We start from the raw sequence: 22702 nt of genomic DNA, 5'->3' as shown, positions 1-22702 counted from the left end.
CGACAACGGGAAGGCGCCACGGTCCTTGTCACGTGGCCAAGGAGAACGCTGAATTTGCCACTGTCACATGATCAAGTAGAGGCGTGGAAAGGGGAGGGAAACGTTCCGACGCCACGTAACGCCTACGGTTCTGTCACGTGACTAGGGCCCACCTCCTTATCTCTCTTTGTCCCTCCTTCCCTCTCCGGCTGGGCCTGCGTCGAGCGGCAACGCGGCGGCGAAGGGGCGGGGCTCCGACCGGTCACGTGGCCCCGCACCTCCCCGGCGCGCGCCCGCCCGCTCGCCCCCGGCCCCGGCTCCGGCTCCTCCTCCTCCTCTTCTCGCCATTGCAGTTGGACTCAGCAGCCCGGTGCGCACCGCGTGGCTTTTGGGGCGAGACCCCGGCGGGATCTGGCAGGAGGGCGGCGGCTGCGGTCGGAGAACGGGACGCGGACAAGGTAAGAGTCAATGTGGCGGCGGCCGGGCCCGCTCCCGCCTCTCCCCCTCCCCCCGCCCCTCCTCCCACTCAGCGCGGGATCGGCTGAAGAGTCGAGGTGACAAGGCCTGAGGCGCCCCGCGCTCCCCGCTTCCGCCCAGTCCTCTCGCTCTGGCGCCTGGCTCATTCCTTCCTTGCCAGCCTTGCTCCCGCGCTCGGCCGTTACTCTCCCCCATTGTGCAGAGGAAACAAAATGGCGGCGGCGAGGGCCCGGTGCGCGCGCATCCGCCCCCCCTCGCGGCCCCTCGGCCGGCGGCGGCGCCTCTCGCGGGGGGTGCGCGCGCACCGGGCCCCCGGCCGCCGCCTCCCCCGGGCCGGGCTTTGTCTGTTGTGGCGCTACGCGCGCACGCGCGCACGTGCCGGCAGCACACACCCCCCTCCGGCCAGGAGCATCCTGACCCGCGCTGCGGGGGCGACCCCCCTTCCCATCTGTCCTCCTCTTTGTCCCAGTCCCGCCCCGAGTTCCAGGAGGGTCCCAGGTTCCCAAGGCGGGAAACGTCGCCTCCTTTGTCCTTACGTGGGGCAGAGAGGCAGACCCCTTCCCTGGAACCCCGTCATTATTTGGATTGCAAAGGAGGCTTCATGGGGTTCCCAAATCTCTGGCTACCTAGGCCTCCCCCAGATCAGGAGCCAGATTTGGCGGAGGGTTTAAGCTTTTCTTCTTTTTAATTCAGGTGTTTCATTGATGTTGAATTTTCTCCAGATTGCTTCGGACTTGGCATTCATTCTACCCCAAAACTGTGATCTGGTGCGATATTTGAGTGTCCTGTGATCTGCAAGATTGGGACCCAAGCATGAGAGTTTGAAATCCTTTCCCTTTTCTACCTTATTTTCTCAAGTAGTTGAGTGACAGATTCTTGGGGTTGCTCTTGAGGTTCTGTCCAGGGTAATACTCCGCCTGGGGGAATTATTTGGGGTGTACAGTGATCAGCATGTTCTCCCCCAGTTCATTGTCTAAACCTAGGGAGAGTAAGCCATCTCTTCTCAATATTTCCAAAACTGTTTGAAAGTTGCTTGGGATTCTGCCTTGGGGACCTGATCCATCAGCAAGGAAGCATTGGCTAGCCTTTTCCAGACCCAGGTATTTCAGTGATTCTGAATCTTTTTATGATTGCTTAGGACTGTGATGGCTTTAAAATGAGTGGTCTGATTGGCATATTTGGAGTCCACGGGAAAACACAAGGTGTCACCCGAAGTTAGGACTGAAATTTACAACTTTAGGCTCTTTTCCTCCACGGATTGCTCACAGTGCTGCCACTATGCTTTGTGTGTGGTCTCATGGGATGTAGCTACAGCAGCCGCTCAGACTGTGAATGAAATGTGGGAACCAGAGGCTCATTCACAGCTGGAATGGGGGGGGAAAGGCCCCAGGGCACTGGTAGGTGCTACTATCCCTGTCACTAGTCCTGGGTCTTTACCCCTGAGCTGTCTCTTGGCCTTGTGGACAGCTCCTGGTCCCTGGGATTTGTGAATAGAATCTGTGCAGACTCTAGCGTTGTCTGAATTGATTGGAGGCAGGCAGTTACTGCCAGACTTGGCTTTGCTAGCACTGGGCACTAATTTATCAGGGTCTCCCTACCCTGCTGAAGCTTGGGCCAGCCTGGGAATCTCCCTGTTTGTGGAGTGGAGTGGTGCCTAATCATTTGCAGTTTTTCTTTGTTTTTTCCTGATTGAACTTGTCCAGTGCCTGTAGGTAAAAATTCCTTTAACTACTTCCACTGTACTCGAGGAGATGCCCACATTCCTGGGAGTGAGGAATCTAAGGCTGTCTCTTATTTTTCTTAAATTATTTTCTTGTCAAAACAAACAAAAAAATATTGGCAGGAGTGGCTGCTAATATACACATATATTATGTATTTTTAATTTTACTTTTTGTCTGCGTTGGGTCTTCATTGCAGTGCGCGGGCTTTTTCTACTTGTGGTGATCGGGGGCTACTCTTCGTTGTGCGCGGGCTTCTCATTGCGGTGGCTCTTCTTGTGGAGCACACGCTCTAGGTGCATGGGCTTCAGTAGTTGTGGCATGCGGGCTCAGTAGTTGTGGCTCACAGGCTCTAGAGCGCAGGCTCAGTAGTTGTGGCACACGGGCTTAGTTGCTCCGTGGCATGTGGGATCTTCCCGGACCAAGGCTCGAACCTATGTCCCCTGCATTGGCAGGCGGATTCTTAACCACTGTGCCACCAGGGAAGTCCTGGCTATTAATATCTTTTCTTTTCTCAGTTTAAGGAGAACACTTTGGTTTTTTAAATTTATTTATTTTTGGCTGTGTTGGGTCTTCGTTGTTGCGTGTAGGCTTTCTCTAGTTGCGTCGAGTGGGGGCTGCTCTTCATTGCGGTGCGCAGGCTTCTCATTGCTGTAGCTTGTCATCGCGGAGCACGGGCTCTAGGCACGCCAGCTTCAGTAGTTGTGGCACACGGGCTCAGTAGCTGTGGCTTGCGGGCCATAGCGCGCAGGCTCAGCAGTAGTGGCGCACGGGCTTAGTTGCTCCGCAGAATGTGGGATCTTCCCAGACCAGGGCTCGAACCCATGTCCCCTGAATTTGCAGGTGGATTCTTAACTGCTGCACCGTCAGGGAAGTCCACTGGCTGTTAATATTTTGATGTCACAAATATGGTGCTCATGCTCCCCTGGTTAAATTTGCCACCTAGGGACAGGTGGAGTCGCTGATGAGGAAAGAGCCTTTTACAAGTCTATAAATCTCTTCTCTTTGGTTAAACATAGGCAGAACTTGTAGGCTTCAGCAGCGTGTGGGAGTTGGAAGTGTGCTCCCTTTTTAAAAATTATTTATTTATTTTTGGCTGCATTGGGTCCTCGTTGCTGCATGTGGGCTTTCTTTTATTTGCGGCGAGCAGGGACTAGTCTTAGTTGCGGTGTGCGGGCTTCTCATTGCGGTGGCTTCTCTTGTTGCGAAGCATGGGCTCTAGGCGTGCGAGTTTCAGTATTTGTGGCGCATGGGCTCAATAGTTGTGGTGCATGGGCTCTAGAGCGCAGGCTCAGTAGTTGTGGCGCACAGGCTTAGTTGCTCCGCGGCATGTGGGATCTTCCCCGACCAGGGCTCGAACCGGTGTCCCCTGCGTGGGCAGGCGGATTCTTAACCACTGCACCACGAGGGAAGCCCTGTGTGCTCAGTTTTGAAAAAGGCTTTAGAAGTTTTCTTTGGGCTGAGGCAGCTCCCTCTTACTTACCTTTCTCATCTTTCTCTCCAGTTCTTCCGGATTTCACCTTTTACATCTCAGAGGAATGATTCCTTCCCCCTGGAAACTTGCCCTCCTGCTGTGTTTTGTCATTAAGCTGCTTAACTTTGTGCAGTCTTGAAAGATGTGTAAAGTGTCACCATCTAGTATTAGCAGGTATGGCCCACAAAATGGTGATACTTGATTTGCACGTTGCTTTGATCGAATATTCTTAGGAGTTAGGATTTTTAGGCTCTGTGTATTATTATTATTAATTTATGGCTGTGTTGGGTCTTCGTTGCTGCGTGCAGGCTTTCTCTAGTTGCAGCAGGCGGGGGCTACTCTTGCGGTGCACGGGCTTCTCATTTCAGTGGCTTGTTGGCGGAGCATGGGCTCTAGGCGTGTGGGCTTCAGTAGTTGTGGCTCGTGGGGTCTAGAGCGCAGGCTCAGTAGTTGTGGCGCACAGGCTTAGTTGCTCTGCAGCATGTGGGATCTTCCCGGACCAGGGTTCGAACCTGTGTCCCCTGCATTGGCAGGCGGATTCTTAACCACTGCACCACCAGGGAAGTCCCTCTGTATATTATTATATATTATATTTTATTTTAGCCAAGTCCTGGGCAAGAAAGATTTGATTTCTTTTTCCAGTGGCAGGGTTCGGAATTAGAGGCAAATAGTGGTTTGATGGGAGCCTACACACTGTTGGTTAGTGAAATGGGGTTGTGGCCCTGAAGAGATGAGGCGGACTTTAGTCTTCTGCTGCAGCATTTGACAATTTTGTCTGAAGCCACTAGTTTCCCTCCTACTTTGTTATTTAGGGTAAGTTGGTGCTGCCTCTGTGGTGCTAACAGTGTTACAGAAATAATACTGAAAGCAGGGTAGGCATATGTTTGTTGGGGAGGCTTGTCAGTGTGCTGACTTGCTAAAAGAAATTGTTTCTTGCCATTGTTATGTTCTGTTAAATCTCTGTGGGATTTTTCCTAGACATCACTTTTTAGGTGATACTGTTATAAATAGCAATTGGAAATTCAGTCAGACTTTTTTTTATTAATATTTATTTATTTGGTTAGATTGGTTCTTAGTTGCAGCATTTGGGATCTAGTTCCCCGACCAGGGATCAAACCCGGGCCCCCTGCATTGGGAGTGCCAAGTCTTAGCCACTGGACCACCAGGGAAGTCCTTCATTCAGACTTGTAACATCAGCTGTTTTCAGATGTTTTGTGAAATGATGTCCAGTTGAAATTTAATTTTTTTCTCTTCTCATTGGATGTCCACATAATGAAGAAATTGAAAACGTGGCTCTAGTTTTAACAATAAAATGAGTTTACTGTCCAAGGGATATTTTCTTGTCCATATAAGATCACAAAGGATCATTTACAAAGTTGAATGTGTGTCCTTTTATTAGAGTCTGTAAATTTATTCCAGATTATTTTTTTAATCTTAGGTGATTAGTGAGAAGAGGTGCTATTGGCACTTTGAGGTTCATGGTAATTTTCCTGGAAACAGCCATTTATATGATTTCCATTAGGATTGTGGTTCAAGCTCAAGGGTAAGGTCTTACTGGGATAATCTTCTAGGCCACTTGCTTTTGTGCTGCTTGCCTTTGAACTGATTTCTTTCTTTTATCTGAGTGTGAGTGGTGTGTGTGTGTGTAAAGGATGAATGTGATAAGTTAGGCTTGCTTTTCAGTGGTACATGTAGAGGTTTTGCAGGTTAATAATTCTTACTGTTTATTCATAATTCAAAAAAAACCAGTCTAAATTTCCCTAATATGGAAATGACCAGCCTGGCCCCATGGTTCATAGTGTCTCTTAATATTTATTTATAACAGCCAAGAACTAGAACCCACCCAGATGTCCTTTAATGGGTGAATGGTTAAACTATAGTACATCTTTATCATGGAATACTAGTTAGCAATAATAAAGAACAAACTGTCAGTACACACACAACTTGGATGAATCTTGAGGCAGTTACGCTGCAACAGACAAGCCAATCCTGAAAAGTTGTATGCTTTACAATTCCATTAATATAACATTCTTGGAATGCTAAAATTACAGAAACCTTAAAAGGATTAGTGGTTGCTAGGGGTTAGGCATTGGGGAGGGGGGACAGTTGGAAGGTGAGTGTGACTGTAAAGGGCAACAGGAGGGATCCTTGTGACAGCAGCAGTCTGTATCTGATTGCGGTTGTGATATTGTTCTAGAGTTTGCAAGATGTTGCCATTGGGGGAAACTGGGTAGAGTACATGGGGGATCTCGCTGTTATTTCTTACAGCTGCATGAGAAGCTACAATATCTCAAAATTTAAAAGTTTCATTTGAAAAAGAAACTTACCCACTAAAATAATTCACAGTTTGCATGTTGTTAATATTTAACAGCCTTTGAGAGCCAGTCATTTTTTTGTTTTGTTTCTTAACTAGAAACTAGTTTTTTAAAAAACTGGGTATTTCCCTGGTGGCTCAGTGGTTAAGAATCTGCCTGTCAGTGCAGGGGACTCTGGTTCAATCCCAGGCCCGGTAAGATCCCACATGCTGTGGAGCAATTAAGCTCGTGCACCACAGTTACTGACCCCACGGGCCACAAGCTAGTGAAGCCCATGGGCCTAGAGCCTGTGCTCCACAACAAAGAGAATCCACCGCAGTGAGAAGCCCATGCACCGAAACGAAGAACCCCTGCTCTCTGCAGCTAGAGAAAGCCCACGTGCAGCAACGAAGACCCAACACAGCCAAAAATAAATAAAATAAAATAAATTAAAAGAAAAAAATCTGAGGCTTTCCCATGGGAACACAGGGGAAGGTTGCCTCTGCCTGCCCCTCCCTCTTAAGGATTTCTAAGCTGGCTTCCCTTCCCCCCTTGCTGCCTGAAGGGCATGTTGCTAAAAGAGTTTAATAATTCCCACTTGGAGTCACATTAAACCTTTTTTGCTGTAATATTGTTTTTTCACAGGCAGATGTTAAAATATTTCTGTTGGTTCATCCAAGAGTAGCTGAAATTACTCCTTCAATACGTTGCATTTGTAGTTTTACAGCTGATAGAGCATTTTTCCACCTTGTCCCCTTTAATCCTTACTGTTTGCGGCTCTGAGGTGTAGGTAGTGTTTTAATCTCATTTTTGAAATGAGCTCTGAAAAGATAAAGTGATTTGTTGGAGGTTCCACAGTGGCCAGGTTGGAAAGCCCAGGTGGGCACAAACCTGGGGCTTCTGTTTCTGAGACCTGTGGCTGTTCCACCGTGTCATTGGGCCTGGAGGCCTGGGTCTTACAGACCAGTTATAGTTCCAGAAGCAATTTAGGCAACAACCTGCATTTGCCAGTTAAAATATCTTTTTAATTAATTAACATACTCCATCTCCACCTTTTCATAAGAAAAAAGGATGTTTTAATACTGAACATATAGGAAGAAAATAAGTTTAGAGTAAAGAACGGTCCTTTCTTCTTTATTTTTGGCTTTGTTGGGTCTTGTTGGCTGCACGCGGGCTTTCTCTAGTTGTGGCGAGCGGGGGCTGTTCTTCATTGCGGTGCGCGGGCTTCTTGTTGCAGTGGCTTCTCTTGTTGTGGAGCATAGGCTCTAGACGTGGGCTTCAGTAGTTGTGGCACGTGGACTCAGTAGTTGTGGTGCACGGGCTAAGGTGCTCCACGGCATGTGGGATCTTTCTGGACCAGGGCTAGAACCCGTGTCCCATGCGCTGGCAGGCGGATTCTTAACCACTGCGCCACCAGGGAAGTCCCAAGGACAGTCCTTTAAATTGAAAATATTTGTGAACATCTTTATTCCTAACTTTATATCTCCCTATGGACCAGTAAAAACACTGTGGGGGACAGAACTGGGAACCATTGCACTAGACTTATGTCTTGAATTGAAAATTTTCTCACAGTGGCATCCATAATCAGATTTTAGATTAGCCTCTTCTGGCTGGGTTGCTTTGTTAAAATTATTTTCCATATATCCTCGATGATGTGAATCTGTAAAAGCTTAAGGAGTCACTTACAAGTTGTATGTGTGTATTATTCCATTTCTCATTCCAGGATAGGATTATATCTCCAGAGGTCAGGGAACCAGGATTGGGTCCTGTACCTTTTAAAGCCTAATTAGGTCTCTTTAAGAGGAGCATCCAGTTTGGGATCATTCCCAGGAGTGACTGGGACTCTAAGGTTTTGTGAAGTACCCTGGATGGGGGAATTTACTCTGGAAGATAGGTGGGGCCATACCTGTTGGGGTGTTGTCACTACACCTCTTCATTCATTCTACAGACATGTGTTGATCCACACATGCTGACTTGGGCACGTTTCTTTCCCAACAGCAAGTGGTCATGAACGGCATATTCCAGTTGGTGAGAGGTCAGAGAGGTGGTCATCTCACTGCATGCTGTCGTTTAAACTTCTGTAACTCTGCGTGCTCTGGGTGGGCTGGTTTTGAGAACAAAAGAAAGAAACCTGATCCCTGCATGTTAGAACATCCCAAAACCACACAGAGGTTGTTTAAGATCCTGATTCTTCGCTCTTCACTCGTTCTTTTTTTGGACTTCTTTTCAGAGAGGCTGGGCTGGTAAATATCAGGCTTCAGTTGGGCCTGGTTTGAATCCTGAATGAGGTTGCAGGAGCACCTCTGTGAGCCTTTCAAGGCTTGGGTTTAAAGTTAGATTGGCAGGGGGCAGTGGAGTGTTGCATATATAGGTGGGTATTGTGGGTTTCTTGCCAGCAGTGTTCCTCAAAATCTTGAAAAGGAGGTTAAATGAGGTGGATTCTCTGGTATTCAGGACTGGAGCAGCTGGCTTCCAAGAGGCTGATTTGGATGACAGATAAAGGCTCACGCAGAGGCAAGTGAGGCCGGTTTTGTTACCCTGCAAAGAAGTATTGACTCCAGTTTTTTGTTTGTTTGTTTTGCGGTACGCGGGCCTCTCACTGTTGTGGCCTCATCCGTTGCGGAGCCTGACGTGCAGGCTCAGCGGCCATGGCTCACGGGCCCAGCCGCTCCGCGGCATGTGGGGTCTTCCCGGACTGGGGCACGAACCCGTGTCCCCTGCATCGGCAGGCAGACTGTCAACTACTGCGCCACCAGGGAAGTCCTGACTCCAGTTTTTATTATTTATTTATTTTTGGCTTTGCCTCGCGGATTGTGAGATCTCAGTTCCCCAACCAGGGACTGAACTCGTACCCTCGGCACTGAGAGTACAGAAGCCTAACCGCTGGACCGCCCGGGAATTCCTGACTTCAGTTTTTACGTGTTTGTTTTAGTTCACAGAATAAGTACTCTTACTCACTTTGTCCCCCTGAATCAAAAGCCATCGCCACTAAGGCCTGGCCTGAGGGAGGAGGGCCAGGGGATGAAAGGATCGCAGATGGGCCAAGGGTGGTGGTCAGAGTTAGCCACAGCCCAGTGAACCCCTTTAGGGGTCCCTTCTTGGGCCTGCCTCTCAAGTGAGGCAGCCTGCTGGAGCACAGGCCACAGCCATGCTCTGAGTTTTAGCAGTGAAGACAGCAGATGGAGACCTCGCTGCGGGACGTTTGCTGAAGACAGGAGCATTTGGGGGTGCACAAGTGTCCTTGAGGGCTGTGACGGGCTGATGTTTTACACAGTGAATATCTTTTTTTTTTTAATGTTTCATTTTATTTTATTTATTTATTTTTGGCTGCGTTGGGTCTTCGTGGCTGCGCGTGGGCTTTCTCTAGTTGTGGCGAGCGGGAGCTACTCTTCATTGCAGTGCGCGGGCTTCTCGTTGTGGTGGCTTCTCAGTGCGGAGCATGGGTTCTAGGTGCACGGGCTTCAGTAGTTGTGGCATGCGGGCTCAGTAGTTGTGGCTCAAGGGCTCTAGAGCGCAGGCTCAGTAGCTGTGGCACACGGGCTTAGTTGCTCTGCGGCATGTGGGATCTTCCTGGACCAGGGCTCGAACCCATGTTCCCTGCATTGGCAGGCGGATTCTTAACCACTGTGCCACCAGGGAAGTCCTATATGCCATTGACATCTGACTTTAGTTGTGTTTCACATATCTCTCCATCTCTATTCTTTTCATCTTTCAGTCGACTTCATTTTATTGAAATATAATTAACATAATCTATTTTTACGATGCTTTTCAAAGTAGCAGAAAGTTGTAGTCTTTCCTCTAAATATTAACTAGAGTCCAGTATTTATTTACATTTTTTTTCTTTTGAAGTAAACGTACAGATCTTGAATATCCAGTTCAATGGATTTTGACCACTGCATGTCCCCATCAGTATTACCAAGATGTAGACCATGACCGGGACCCCTTCCCAGGTGTTTCCTGCCACCATCCCCCAGAGGCAACCGCTGATGAGTTTTGGCTGTTTTGCTGAGTTTGAGAACTTCATCTGGGTAGCTGTTTTTTTCCTTTTTCTTTTTTGATAGTTGCCCCAAATGTAGCCACTGGAAATCTTCATAGGTCAGCTCAGTTGTCCTTTGGACAAGCCTGCAGTAATCTGTGCATGTTTCCTTGCTTTCTGACACTGCAGCGTGACCCAGGCTCACCCACCATAGTTGTGCATCAGGTGCCGAATCAACCATTTCTTCCAGGAGCTCCTTTTAGAAGATTTTAGACAATATCGGTCCTACAAAACCCTGAATAAAAAGGTCTTAGTCACCTGGGATCTCAGTTTAAGCTCTGTTGTTTTCGAGTCTCTATATCTGATATCTGTGGTGGAGGAAGAATGTAAAATGAAGAGGTGGTAAGTGTACAGTGATGCATTGGCTCTGGGCACCATGTTGGATTTGGAGGGAAGGCGTTTCTCCTTTAGGGTACACTCGCTGGCCAGGTCCACGGGAATGGGGGACTTGCGTGCTGTGTTCATCACTGTCCCAGCATCTAGCTCAAGGCCTGGCACAGGGGAGGTGCATGCTGAATACTTTTGAATAAGTAAATACAGTTTTAAACATCATCCTTCATTATCAGATTGATGAAGTTTCAGTATAGATATGGCCAGGACTGGGGGCTGTTTAACATGGGCTCCTCACCAGTCAGCTGTGATTTCTGATGGCCTGCCTCCTGTCAGTTTAGAATTGGTTTTCTGAGCTTTGCTTTAAATTTTAGATTACTTGCCATGGTTGCACTTTTGTAAGAATTCTTGTTTACTACTCACTTTTAAAAAAAACCAAAAACTATTATGGAAATTTTCAAACATGTACAAATGATCCCAGTATACCCATCCTCATCTTCAGCAGGTATCAACATTTTCCAGTGTTGATTTATCCTTTTCCCTTCTCCACTCACCACCTCACTGGAGTATTTTAGAGCAAATACCAGGCATGTAGTTTAAGCCATTATTTATTTTAGCTGCATTGAGTCTTCGTTGCTGCGCGCGGGCTTTAGTTGCGGTGAGCGGAGGCTACTCTTCGTTGTGATGCGCGGGCTTCTCATCGCGGTGGCTTCTCTTGTTGCAGAGCACAGGCTCTAGGCGCGCAGGCTTCAGTAGTTGTGGCACACGGGCTTAGATGCTCCGCGGCATGTGGGATCTTCCCGGACCAGGGATCGAACCTGTGTCCCCTGCAATGGCAGATGGATTCTTAACTACTGCGCCACAAGGGAAGCCCCAAAGACGTTCTTTTCAAACACAGCCGTAATATCATTCGTTCCTAACTGAATGAACAATTATTCCCTTAATGCAGGATGTGCTTTTGCATGTGCTCCGCCCCTACAACAGCCAGTGATGTACATCTTGTCTGTAGCAGAAGTTGGTGCTGTTTTTGCGGGTCTGTGGGATTTATGCTCCATGCTTTCCATAGGTCAATTCATTTAATTTTCACAGTCTCCTTGAAGAGGTAGAGGAGTAGATTCATGTTGCAGGTTAGAAGGAAACTCCAACGAAACTTCAAGGCCACACATGTAGTGGCACAGCTGGCAAAGTTTCAGGCCCACATCTTTGCAAAAGCTCCCACTTGGTGACTACCAAGGGCCCAGGCTCAGCCAGGAGCTGAGCCCAGGGACTGGTCCTCCACTCCTCCCTTCCCTCCCTCCCATGTCAAGAAGAATTTGACGCCACCTGTCCTTTTGCCTGGCTCTGCAGGGACATCGCCTGTCATTCCACCCTTAGATTTTCAGGTTCTACTTTGGAACCCTTCAAGTTTTCGATGAGATTGCTAAGTAGTCCTGAAGCATTGTGGGAAATTCTTGTTCTGGCTAGTCATGTCGGAGTTTATCCTTGAAGGGGGTGCGTTTCAGAGATGAACCTGCTGCCCTGGCTGGTAACTGGTGTGGATGCAAGGGGCTAGCTGTTATGTGGCTGGAGGGAATGGGTGGATTCATCTGTTGCCTATTACGCTGATGGGGTTTTTTTGGTTGTTTACTCATTTGGAAGATTTCAGTGTGGACCAGACTGTTTGCATAGAGTGGGAATTGAGTAGGTTGTAGTCAGCATGTTATTTAGAGTCCAAAATTGTAATTATAGCTACGTTTGTCTTGAAGACTTCTGTTGTGTATTTCAGTTGTCTCAACCACTCCAGAATTGAACCCACAGGTGTGTGTCCATGTGCTGCAGTGGCCACATCCACCTGACGTTTCAGAAGGTTCTTGCCTCTCCAGTTTACAGAAGCCTTTTGAGCCCCTCTGTTTCCTGCTTTCCTTCCATCTCTTCATTACCCTCAAGGACCAGAGCTCTTTCCCTCTTTCTTCTCCAAATACCAAGATTTTGCTGAACATTTTCACCTGTACCATTTTCTGGAGGCTTGTTAAAAGGTTTATTTTTTATTTGTAAAAATTGGCATACTTATATAAAGATACGATAAAAAGGGATTTTTAAAAAAGTAAAAATCACCTGAGTGTGGGCCCGAAGTGAGACGCACCATCTAGAAACCAGCTGTTTTCATTTTTATGGAATTTTATAATTAGTTGTTTGTCCCGTGGCTTAGTGGTTACTTGGAAATAAAGATGTGTCCTGCTGTGTGGACGGGCCTCCTTCCTGAGGCAGCGCCGTTTGCATCCTGCTGAATATCTGACTGCTAAGATTCATCCATTGATGAAATATGTGAAACTAAAAAGATTTTCTGATCTTATAGATAGTTGAAGTATTGATAACACCAAGGAAATCTGTCACAATTTGAAAAGATAAGGAAAAATTTGATTTCCAGACACTACAGGAAAAGAAGTAAAAATGGTAAGAAAGTTTTTTTCTTAATCATAGATACGGTTTCTTCATTCATGTACAAAAATGTCTGTAGTGTTGCCCCAAAGCATTGGATTCTTTTTTCTAAATTGAAGTAGTTGACTTACAATATCATATTAGTTTCAGGTGTACAACAGTAATTTGATAACTTATTGTAGATTATATTCCATATAAAGTTTTTATAAAATATTGGCTACCTTCCCAATCCTGTTCATTGTGTCCTTGTAACTTGCCTATTTTATACTTAATAGTTTGTTCCTCTTAATCCCCTTCACTGTCTCGCGTCCCCAAAGCATTTGATTCTGTAATCATTTTTCATTGGACTTTTTTCAAGTACATAGTGTAACAATTCTAGTAATATAGAAACGTGTAAAGTAAATGCCCCCTTCCTCCCACCACCTAGAGAAAGCACAGCTGTTATGTTTGGTTGTCCTGCTCAGGCTTTCAGATAAGTTCATATAGTTTTATTTTCATATGAATAATTCTCAGTTGTACAGCTTAAAAGATAAGCGTCAAATTGCATTGTTTTTAACTAATTTTTCACATTTCCAGCGTCCAGTGAGAATTTTTGTGAATGATGATCGCCATGTGATGGCAAAGCATTCTTCTGTTTATCCGACACAAGAGGAGCTGGAGGCAGTTCAGAACATGGTGTCCCACACGGAGCGGGCTCTCAAGGCTGTGTCCGACTGGATCGATGAGCAGGAGAAAGGTAGTGGCGATCACGCCGAGTCTGAGAATGTGGATGTGCCCCCAGAGGACGAGACCAAAGAAGGGGCCGGGTAAGTTGGTTTTGTAGGGTGGTTGTTTTTTGTTTGTTTGTGTGTTTGTTTTGTTTTTTCCTTTCTCCTTTCTAGGGAGACTGGCCAGGCTAGGGTTGAGCACCTCCTTTTCTAAGAAACTCCAGCCTTTCCAGGATCCCTGGGTTCTGGCCAGATGGAATCTCTCACTGAGCATGTGTTGGGCTGTCCCTCAGGGAGCAGAAGGCAGAGCATGTGACTAGAACCCTGAGGGGCGTGATGCGTGTTGGCCTCGTGGCAAAGGGCCTGCTGCTCAAGGGGGACCTGGACCTGGAGCTGGTGCTGCTGTGTAAGGAGAAGCCCACGACCGCCCTCCTGGACAAGGTGGCTGACAACCTGGCCATCCAGCTCGCTGTGAGTGTGACCACCACCACTGGGGTTGGAGGGTGGTCAGGGGAAGAGGTGCCCAACCGCGCTGTGCGCCAAGAGGCACGCTCCAAACCCAGCCTTGCACCTGCTGTGCTCACACCTTCTGTAGGTGACAGGCAGGACGCTGCAGAGCCACCCAGATGCTCTGGCAGCCAAGAAGGGCCCAGTGCCTGCCATGCACAAGGCTGCACTGTTTTTGGGCCTCACTGGGCATGACCTTCACATCCAGACTCCAGTGATGGATGGGCGGGTGAGTGGATGAATAGGTAGCACAGTTGTTGACTCTTCCTCCCTGATGCAAAGCTGAACATAAAAAAAATTTTTTAACCGATTTATTTGTCTCATTACAAAAGTACTACATAAATAATAGCCTCTGGCATTTCTTGAGCATTGACTACACCAGACTCTAGGCCAGAAGAGCTCTTTATCATTTCATCGTAATGATTGAGATAGGACTTTTTATCATCTAAGTATTTTCGAAGATGTGACTGAGGTGTGGGGAGCTCAGTAACTGACCCCACATACCCAGCTGGTGAGGTCTGGGGCTTCAGAACCTCTTGAGTGTCACTGCCACTCAGTGCCTCTTTGGGACACATTTACCCTGGATTTAGTGACAGGATAAGCAAAAGAAGAAAGTAAAGACTCTCTTAGACACACTGTTCGTTTTCACGTGTGAAGGTATGTTCTGTCACGTGTGAAGGTACGTACTGTCACGTGTGACTGACAACTGGGGATTCAGGACAGAGGTCAGAATTGATCAGTTAATTTTAATCTTTGTCTATAAAAAGTATATTAGGTGAAGAAAATTAATTTGACGTAAATGTTTCTAAAGGAAAGACAGTTTTTGAAGAGTCTTTAAAGATAGATACAAAGAAAGTATATTTTTATCAATTTAGCTTGGTGTTTTTTGACTGGGGCAGATTTTGCACCCCAGGGGACATGTGGCGAATCTAGAGGTAATTTTAGTTGTCACAGCAGGAGGAGTTGGGTGCTACTGGCATCTCCTAGGTATAGAGGCTGGAGATGTTGCTCAAGGTCCTCCAGTGCACAGGACAGCCCTACAACCAAGAGTGATCTGGCCCAGAGCGTCCGTAGTGCTGAGGTGGAGAAAAGTCAACTTAGATTTTCCATAGTGCCTTTGTCCTCCCCGTAATGTATTTACTTTGTTTTTCTTGAAAAAAATCAAAAACGCTCGAGTTTTCTTGATCAAGGCATATAAACTGGTATAAAGAAGAAAGCAGAAGTCACAATTGTGAACGTCCTCTTATAGACACGTGCATTTGCAGCAAGTGTGTGCTTTTATAGGCATCATATGATGAGACTATTTTACTGCACACAGTTTCCATCATCCCGCATTCTGTGATAGCTGCTCAGCCTGGTGTGGAAATAGCGGTGGCTGGATGCCGACTCTGTGCTGGGTGCTGTGCTTTCCACGGAGTGTCCGGTTCAAGTCCTCTGCAGCCTTGTGCTGTCGGCCGTGTCACTAAGTCCATTTTACAAATTAGAAACCACAATCTTGATGAGATGAAGTGATTTGTCCAGTTACACAACAACCAAGCAACAAAATGAGGATTCACACCCTCATCTCCTCCCAGACCCTAAACTCTCTTACCATTACATTATAAAGCTTCCCGTGAAAATCACTCCTCTAAGTAGTCACCTCCTCCTTGGAGTACCTGGAAGATGGCCAAAGACCTGTCCTGCAAGAGGGAGGTTCTGACCCCTAGCTGAAGGGACTGCTGTCAGTCACAGTCCAAGAAACTGGCCTGTCTGCTGTAGTAACCAGGAGCTAAACAGAACTGTCGATAGCCTTGGGGGGAAAGTGCGTTTGAAAGTTGCATTTTCTTTTGTAGGCTGTTACAGATGACAAGTACGAAATACTCCAATCTGTCGACGATGCCGCGATTGTGATAAAAAACACAAAAGAGCCTCCATTGTCCCTGACCATCCACCTGACATCCCCTGTTGTCAGAGAAGAAATGGAGAAAGTATTAGCTGGAGGTAGGGAGGCTGAGAAAGGCCAGCAGGACACTGGCAACTTGGTGTTCCCTCACGATTCAAACGTGCTATTCAGTTTTAGACTGCTTTGATAAAAGGATAGCGGTGTAGCTTTGACCACCTTTTACTCTGAGATCACATCTCCCACTCGGTTTCAGTCCTGGGAGTTTGACAAAACGGTTGCACTAAAAGTGAGTAGCACTTTTCCTAGAGGATTGCACCATTTTTGTTTGTCTTAATCCTTGGATGTTCTCATCGGTGTTAAATGTGATTTTTTTCTGTTGAGCCAGTCTCTGGCCTTGGAAAAGTGTGTCCCTGGTGATTATAGGCTTTTTAAATTATGGAAGACAACCAGATGGTTTCTGCATGAGCATCACGTTGGACTTGTGCAAACAGCTTGTGTTGCAGCAGAACCGAGGTCTTCTTCGTTTGTCCTCTTCCATTGGCTGCTTTTATCAGTTGCAGTGATTGAAACGCAAAGAGCTGATGCAGAGTTTTGGATAAAGTTTTAAACAATTGAGTGATTTTCAAATCAAGTCTCTGAACCTCAGACAGTGATAATGCTTTCACGATTCAAAGTCCACCCAGGGCTCCTCATACATCGCTGGGTGGACGTTTTTCAGTCACAACTCTCACACCTCAAAGTAAAGGTGACAGGCCTTATCCAAACCCCTGATGCACAGATGGCAGAAACGACAAACGCTCCGGTTTTGCTGCAGCACAGGCTAACGCCGTGCCCTTGTTGCTGTTCTTTGATTATCTTCGGTTCCGATACCTGATTTACTACCAGAGCCCTTCTAGTTTATCAATTTAGGGACGCTGGACCTTTGACCAACAGGACTCTCTCTGTCAAGGGCTGGGGCTAGGGCAGTCCTGCCTGGTGGGCGGAGGTGGTCCCCTTTGCCATAGACGCCTCAGGGGAAGGCCTGTGGGAAGCAGAGAGGGAGTGCATTTCTACTCCCCACCCCCTGCCTATTTTTTTTTTTTTTTTTTTTTTTTGGTTTTTGGTTTTTGGTTTTGGTTTTCGTTTTTTGCTAATGAATTTTTTAGCATAGCTAATTTATTGGGAGATCCTGGGGAGGAAGCAAGGTAATAGTCTCTACTAGAAGATAGGATCCACCTATCTGTCCCCCTCCCCCATGGGATTATTCCTTTTAGAGTAACTTCCCACTTTTGTTTTTGTTTTTCTTATTGTTGTTTTTTTGTTTTTTTTGTTTTTTTGGAGGGGGCCTCTGATTTTTACCATCTCCTCTTGGGGCAGAGTTAAATGCACTTGAGCGTCTCCTTCCCTGGTCAAGGGTGGAGATGACTTGAGATTCTGGGAGCCTCAGCTGCCCCTTAGGAAGCTGCCACATCCCCTTTCCACCTGACAGAAACCCCTTGGTCAAACTGTACCTTGTCTTCTTATTCCATCCATGAATAGAAACGCTATCAGTCAACGATCCCCCGGACGTTCTGGACAGGCAGAAATGCCTTGCTGCCTTGGCGTCCCTCCGACACGCCAAGTGGTTCCAGGTTTGCATTTTGTTCTTCTATTTGTCTTTCGGTAGAGAATTCCTAAGTTTTAACTTGGCTAATTTTCACCATAAAGTTTCGGTAACATTGAAGAGCACCGTGCTGGACTTAGCACCTGCAGGCGTGCAGTTGCTAAAGGAGCACGCATAGACAAATTTGACACCCCCAAAGGAGGCTTGTGACTGAGTAGGTGGGTAGCTGCTGCTTTGTGCCAAGAGTAACATCATTCTCGTCCACTCGGTGAAGTCGCTGCCGACCACACACTTGATGGTTGTGAACGTTCACCGTTTACCCTTGACAAAGTAGCACCCTGAGACTTGTGTTTTTCATGTTTGCCTTGTGTTCAGGGAGGTGCCTTGGTGTGAAAAGCCTGTGCTTTGTTCCTCTAGGCCAGAGCCAATGGGCTGAAGTCGTGTGTCATTGTCATCCGGGTCCTGAGGGACCTGTGCACCCGCGTTCCCACCTGGGGTCCCCTCAGAGGATGGGTAAGGCACCTTTGTAGCTATAGCCACCCTGGGTCATGTGTGCAGAGACCTCCCAGATCCCAAGAATATGTTAATGGTAAATGGGCTGGAGTGGCCCTTCAGGGTGTGGCCGATACTCCAGTCATAGCTGCTCATTGAGCAACTACTGTGTGCCACACCCTGGGTGGGGATGAGAACGAGACCAGACTCCCATGGAAGGTGCACAGCTCAACCTAGGCAGGGGCCGGCCAGGTGGCACACTTACTGTGATAGATTGCTCTCCGTGACGAGGGTTTTGTAGCTGTTCTTGGACAGGGGTCAGCAAACTGAGGCCCACAGGCCAATTTTGGCTAGTTGCCTGTTTATCTATAGTTAAGAATGCTTTTTATGTTTTTAAATGGCTATATTTTAAGTATAAGTACCTATGTAACAGCTTCAACTTTGCCTCTTGGCCCACACAGCCTGCCCCTTTAACGTCTGGTCCTTTAAGGAGAAGTTGGTTAAGACCCACTCTAGGTGTCCTGTCTTGGACGCGCGCCCGCACACACACACACATACACACACACGGCAACAGCTCCTCAGCATCAGCCAACTCCCTCCTGGACACTGTAGTTAACTGTCCCTCTTGCCTTTCAGCCCCTCGAGCTTCTCTGTGAGAAGTCCATCGGCACAGCCAACAGACCAATGGGTGCTGGCGAGGCCCTGCGGAGAGTGCTGGAGTGCCTGGCTTCAGGCATCGTGATGCCAGGTTGGGGCCTTGTGCTTTGCAAGTTGCAGGGAAAGGACAGGGATTGAGGCCCTGAGGCCACTTTCTGGCGGGTCCCCTGACCGGGTTAGGGCAGCAGCATCCCCGTGTCCCCCTAGGGATGAAGCATGTGACTACCCTCTTGCACCATCATATCCAGCCCTGTGCCGGCTCCGCAGCTGTGACTCAGGGCGGATCCGGGGCAGTGGTGACCCACTCCCACGCGAGCTCCATGCTCTGAGATACATGTGGATTATTTCTCTCACAGGCTGGATGCCGAGTGGGTCACCGAGCTCGGTGTGTTTTCCAGAGCTGGGTGTGGATGGGGCGCGGGGGGTAACGCACTTGGTTCCCTCAGCCAGCACAACTCTTCGGAGATGCTAAAAGATAATCCTCTGCATATCTTCCTTGTTTCCTGCCTTCAGATGGTTCTGGCATTTATGACCCTTGTGAAAAAGAAGCCACTGATGCTATTGGGCATCTAGACAGACAGCAACGGGAAGATATCACACAGAGTGCGCAGGTATAGTCATCGCCATTGCCAACGTGAGCCCTTACCCAGTCTGTAATCACTGGCTTCCAGTTCCATTACTGGGTATTCTCAGGGTAGCCACTGGACTCATAGGCTCAGGCTGGGGATTCTGAAGGTCAAGGGATCGTGCCTGATACAGGGTGCCCCAATCTGGGTTGCTTCTTTCCCCTGGCGCCACGCGTGGTTGTCGCCTGCCCCCTCAGCCTGCTCGAGTGCTGTTTTCAGACACCGAGTTCAGCGGGGAGATGTGTTTGCGTGCGGACTGCTCCAGGAGTCCTTCCCTCGCAGGCCCACCACGTGGCTCCGTGTGGCAACCAGTCCCCAGGTTGGGGTCTCCTGTAATCCTCTCGAGGGGGGTGGTCACAGGCTGGCCTTCCCCCACAGCAAGGCTGGGCCCTGGCTGTTGGGGACCCCTCGCTGTTATAGGGGAGACCGTTAGCAACCCGTCAGCTCCCACCCCTTCCAGAAGGCATTAGTGAGAGCACACACGTTGGCTGGGAACGCAGGGCGGCTGAGTCAGGTTCCTCTTCCCCTTCTCCAGCATGCTCTGCGACTTGCTGCGTTTGGCCAGCTCCATAAGGTCCTGGGTATGGACCCCTTGCCTTCGAAGATGCCCAAGAAACCAAAGAATGAAAACCCAGTGGACTACACAGGTAAGCATGGCGCAGTGCCCATGCCCAGGCAGGCGGTATCATCGCACGCTCCCAGTAGAGCCCAGACTGGAGTCTCAGCTGCTTCTGTCCTTGTCTCGTTTCAGTGCAAATACCCCCCAGTACCACCTACGCCATTACGCCCATGAAACGCCCAATGGAGGAAGATGGGGAGGAAAAGTCTCCCAGCAAAAAGAAGAAGAAGATTCAGAAGAAAGGTACCAGCATTCATTCATAGTCCTTGTTTTACCCTCCACGTGGCTTCAATTAAGGTTCACCCCAAAGTGAGTGGGATACCTCCTTTTGCCTTCTCTTTCTCGGACATGATACTTCAGTCCTTTTAAGAATGATTAAATAAATACAGCATGGGTATGGAGCACAAGTGGGGTGGACGTGCCTCAGCTGGTGACCGCAGGCGTGGTGTGCGCCTGGGAGTGGGGCAGGCAAGGCCTCGGCACGTGTTGCCGCCCAGCCCCCTGCCCAGTCCTCCACGTCGTGCATCAGGGCGCAGTCAGGACAGGTTCCCCTGCCCGGTTCAGAATTGACTGACTTTCCAGAGCAACATTGGTGTGTTCTCTCTAGAGGAGAAAGCAGAGCCTCCCCAAGCGATGAATGCCCTGATGAGACTGAACCAGCTCAAGCCGGGGCTGCAGTACAAACTGGTTTCCCAGACCGGTCCAGTTCACGCCCCCATCTTCACCATGTCTGTGGAGGTAGATGGCAACTCATTCGAGGCTTCTGGGCCCTCCAAAAAGACTGCCAAGTTGCACGTGGCCGTTAAGGTGAGCGCGGCCGGCAGCGTCGTACAACGGCAAAACACTTCCCTCATCTTGCTCCCCTTCAGAGCCATCATCCCCTGTTTAAGCATGAGGCTAAAGGAGGGCATGCGCATACTGCAATGGTTAGATTCCTGAACGGTAGCCAAGTCACACGTGGCAAGAATGCCATCATCACTGTGGCTGATGGGCAGAGGGCCCCCAAGTGTGGCCGGGCATCGAGGTGGTCTTGGGAGCTATAGGAAAGCTCCTCCAGTTAGCTGGACGCTACCCTAGGAACTTCTGAGTCAGGACCCCGGGTGTGGGAGGGGTTCTGCGTGGTTGAGCCCTCCCTCACTGGGGGCCTGGGTCTCCCTCCTGCAGGTGTTACAGGACATGGGCTTGCCCACGGGTGCCGAAGGCAGAGACTCCAGCAAGGGGGAAGACTCAGCTGAGGAGACAGAGGCGAAGCCAGCCGTGGTGGCCCCTCCACCTGTGGTGGAAGCTGTCTCGACCCCCAGCGCTGCCTTTCCCTCAGATCCCACTGCCGAGGTGAGCACGGGGTGGGTGCTGGGGTGCCCGGCAGGAAGGAGCAGGCAGCCCTGGGTCCCATGAACCAGGACAGTTACTGGTCCTTGTTCTCTTACCCCAAGAGAGTGTACCTTCCAGTCCAGGAGCCTCTGGAGGGAGTTGGGTGTGAGCTATTGAGCCATGACCAAGAGGCCCTTGCTGGTGTTGACCCAGCATCTGGGGCTGCACTGGGGTGGCCTGCAGTCGAGGGTGTGCCGTTTCCCCGGGAGATGGGGTGTGGGTGGAGGTGGTCCCATTGCTGGGAAGGCCACAGATGATTTCTGGAGACGGGAGTGGCGAGGGGGATGGAGCGGAGGGCCTCAGCCATGACATAGGGGCAGCTGCCCTCCTCCACGTGCTGGAAAGCCCTTAGCTGAGTTTGTTGGTTTTCTTTTCTGTTTTCCCTGAGAACGTAAAACAGCAGGGGCCGATCCTGACCAAGCATGGCAAGAACCCTGTTATGGAACTTAATGAGAAGAGGCGTGGCCTCAAGTATGAGCTCATCTCAGAGACAGGGGGCAGCCACGACAAGCGCTTCGTCATGGAGGTGAGTGGTCCTGGGGGCGGGTCCTGGGGGGGCCTGGAGTCCTTGGAGACTCCCCCCCGTCCCAAGGTGGGTGTTGGGTCACCCCAGACACGCATGTGTTCTTCCCAGGTCGAGGTGGACGGACAGAAGTTTCAAGGCGCTGGCTCAAACAAAAAGGTGGCCAAAGCATATGCCGCCCTTGCTGCGCTAGAAAAGCTGTTCCCCGACGCCCCTCTAGCCCTTGAGGCCAACAAGAAGAAGAGAGCCCCCGTGCCTGTGAGAGGTGGACCGAAATTTGCTGCTAAGGTGAGCGGTCACCCTGGAACTCTCTGACCTTGGCGTGTATTCTCTGGTGATTCGAGTGGGAGGCGAATGTAACCCGTCTGTCTTCTTTCCCGTGCAGCCACATAACCCTGGGTTCGGCATGGGGGGTCCCATGCACAACGAAGTGCCCCCGCCCCCCAATCTCCGAGGACGGGGAAGAGGAGGGAACATCCGAGGTCGAGGTCGAGGGAGAGGCTTTGGTGGCGCCAACCATGGAGGCTACATGAATGCTGGTGAGGACCATTGTCCTGTGCTGTCCCAGTGGGCTCGGCCTGCTCCCTGGAGTGGGTGGGACCCCTGGGGCCAACTGAGATGCCAGAAGAGGCGGGGGGGGGCCGGCAGACCCACCTCCTGCCCTGGTGACCCTGTCTGTTCCCTTTCAGGCGCCGGGTATGGCAGCTACGGGTATGGAGGCAACTCGGCGACCGCCGGCTACAGTAAGTGTGTGTTTCTCTTTGTCTGAGCTTGGGGAGAAGCTGCAGCTTAGCTCCCGTGGCCTGAGTTAGAGCAGGGTGGCCCAGCAGCAGGAGCAGCCTCCCTGAGGCTTAAGGGCGGCTGGCACCCATTCTCGGTGGTTAGGTCAGGCGGTCCTCCAGCACCCCCCATCCTGCAAAAGTGTAATTTACTCTTTAAATGTTAATGCACACACTTGTGTGACTTGAAAGTTCATTAAAAGTCAGAATTTTAAATTTCTCTGCTTTAAG

The 22702-nt window shown here is 49.2% G+C and overlaps 1 protein-coding gene across 4 annotated transcripts in view; it reads left to right on the top strand.

The window, feature by feature from the left end:
- The first annotated feature begins 282 nt into the window (after positions 1-282).
- ILF3 (interleukin enhancer binding factor 3) overlaps positions 283-22702 on the top strand; it is a 28408-nt gene continuing 5988 nt past the window's right edge. For 2 of the 4 annotated variants that reach the window (XM_082650040.1, XM_082650042.1), the window contains exons 1-17: positions 283-437; positions 12644-12741; positions 13303-13532; positions 13727-13904; positions 15773-15920; positions 17341-17432; positions 17822-17917; positions 18533-18644; positions 19067-19164; positions 19715-19826; positions 19931-20041; positions 20406-20605; positions 20963-21130; positions 21570-21695; positions 21804-21980; positions 22078-22231; positions 22382-22435. In XM_082650040.1, the coding sequence (XP_082506166.1) occupies positions 12739-12741; positions 13303-13532; positions 13727-13904; positions 15773-15920; positions 17341-17432; positions 17822-17917; positions 18533-18644; positions 19067-19164; positions 19715-19826; positions 19931-20041; positions 20406-20605; positions 20963-21130; positions 21570-21695; positions 21804-21980; positions 22078-22231; positions 22382-22435 (2059 nt within the window). In that variant the 5' untranslated portion in view covers positions 283-437; positions 12644-12738. Of the gene's footprint in view, positions 438-12643; positions 12742-13302; positions 13533-13726; positions 13905-15772; positions 15921-17340; positions 17433-17821; positions 17918-18532; positions 18645-19066; positions 19165-19714; positions 19827-19930; positions 20042-20405; positions 20606-20962; positions 21131-21557; positions 21696-21803; positions 21981-22077; positions 22232-22381; positions 22436-22702 lie in introns of all 4 variants that reach the window. The other 2 variants (XM_082650039.1, XM_082650041.1) reach the window with 1 other exon arrangement.

Source organism: Grampus griseus (genome assembly GCF_964374135.1).
Source record: "Grampus griseus genome assembly, chromosome: 3".
In the NCBI taxonomy this organism is placed as follows: Eukaryota; Metazoa; Chordata; class Mammalia; order Artiodactyla; family Delphinidae; genus Grampus; species Grampus griseus.
This window is presented reverse-complemented; position numbering and strand designations above follow the sequence as displayed.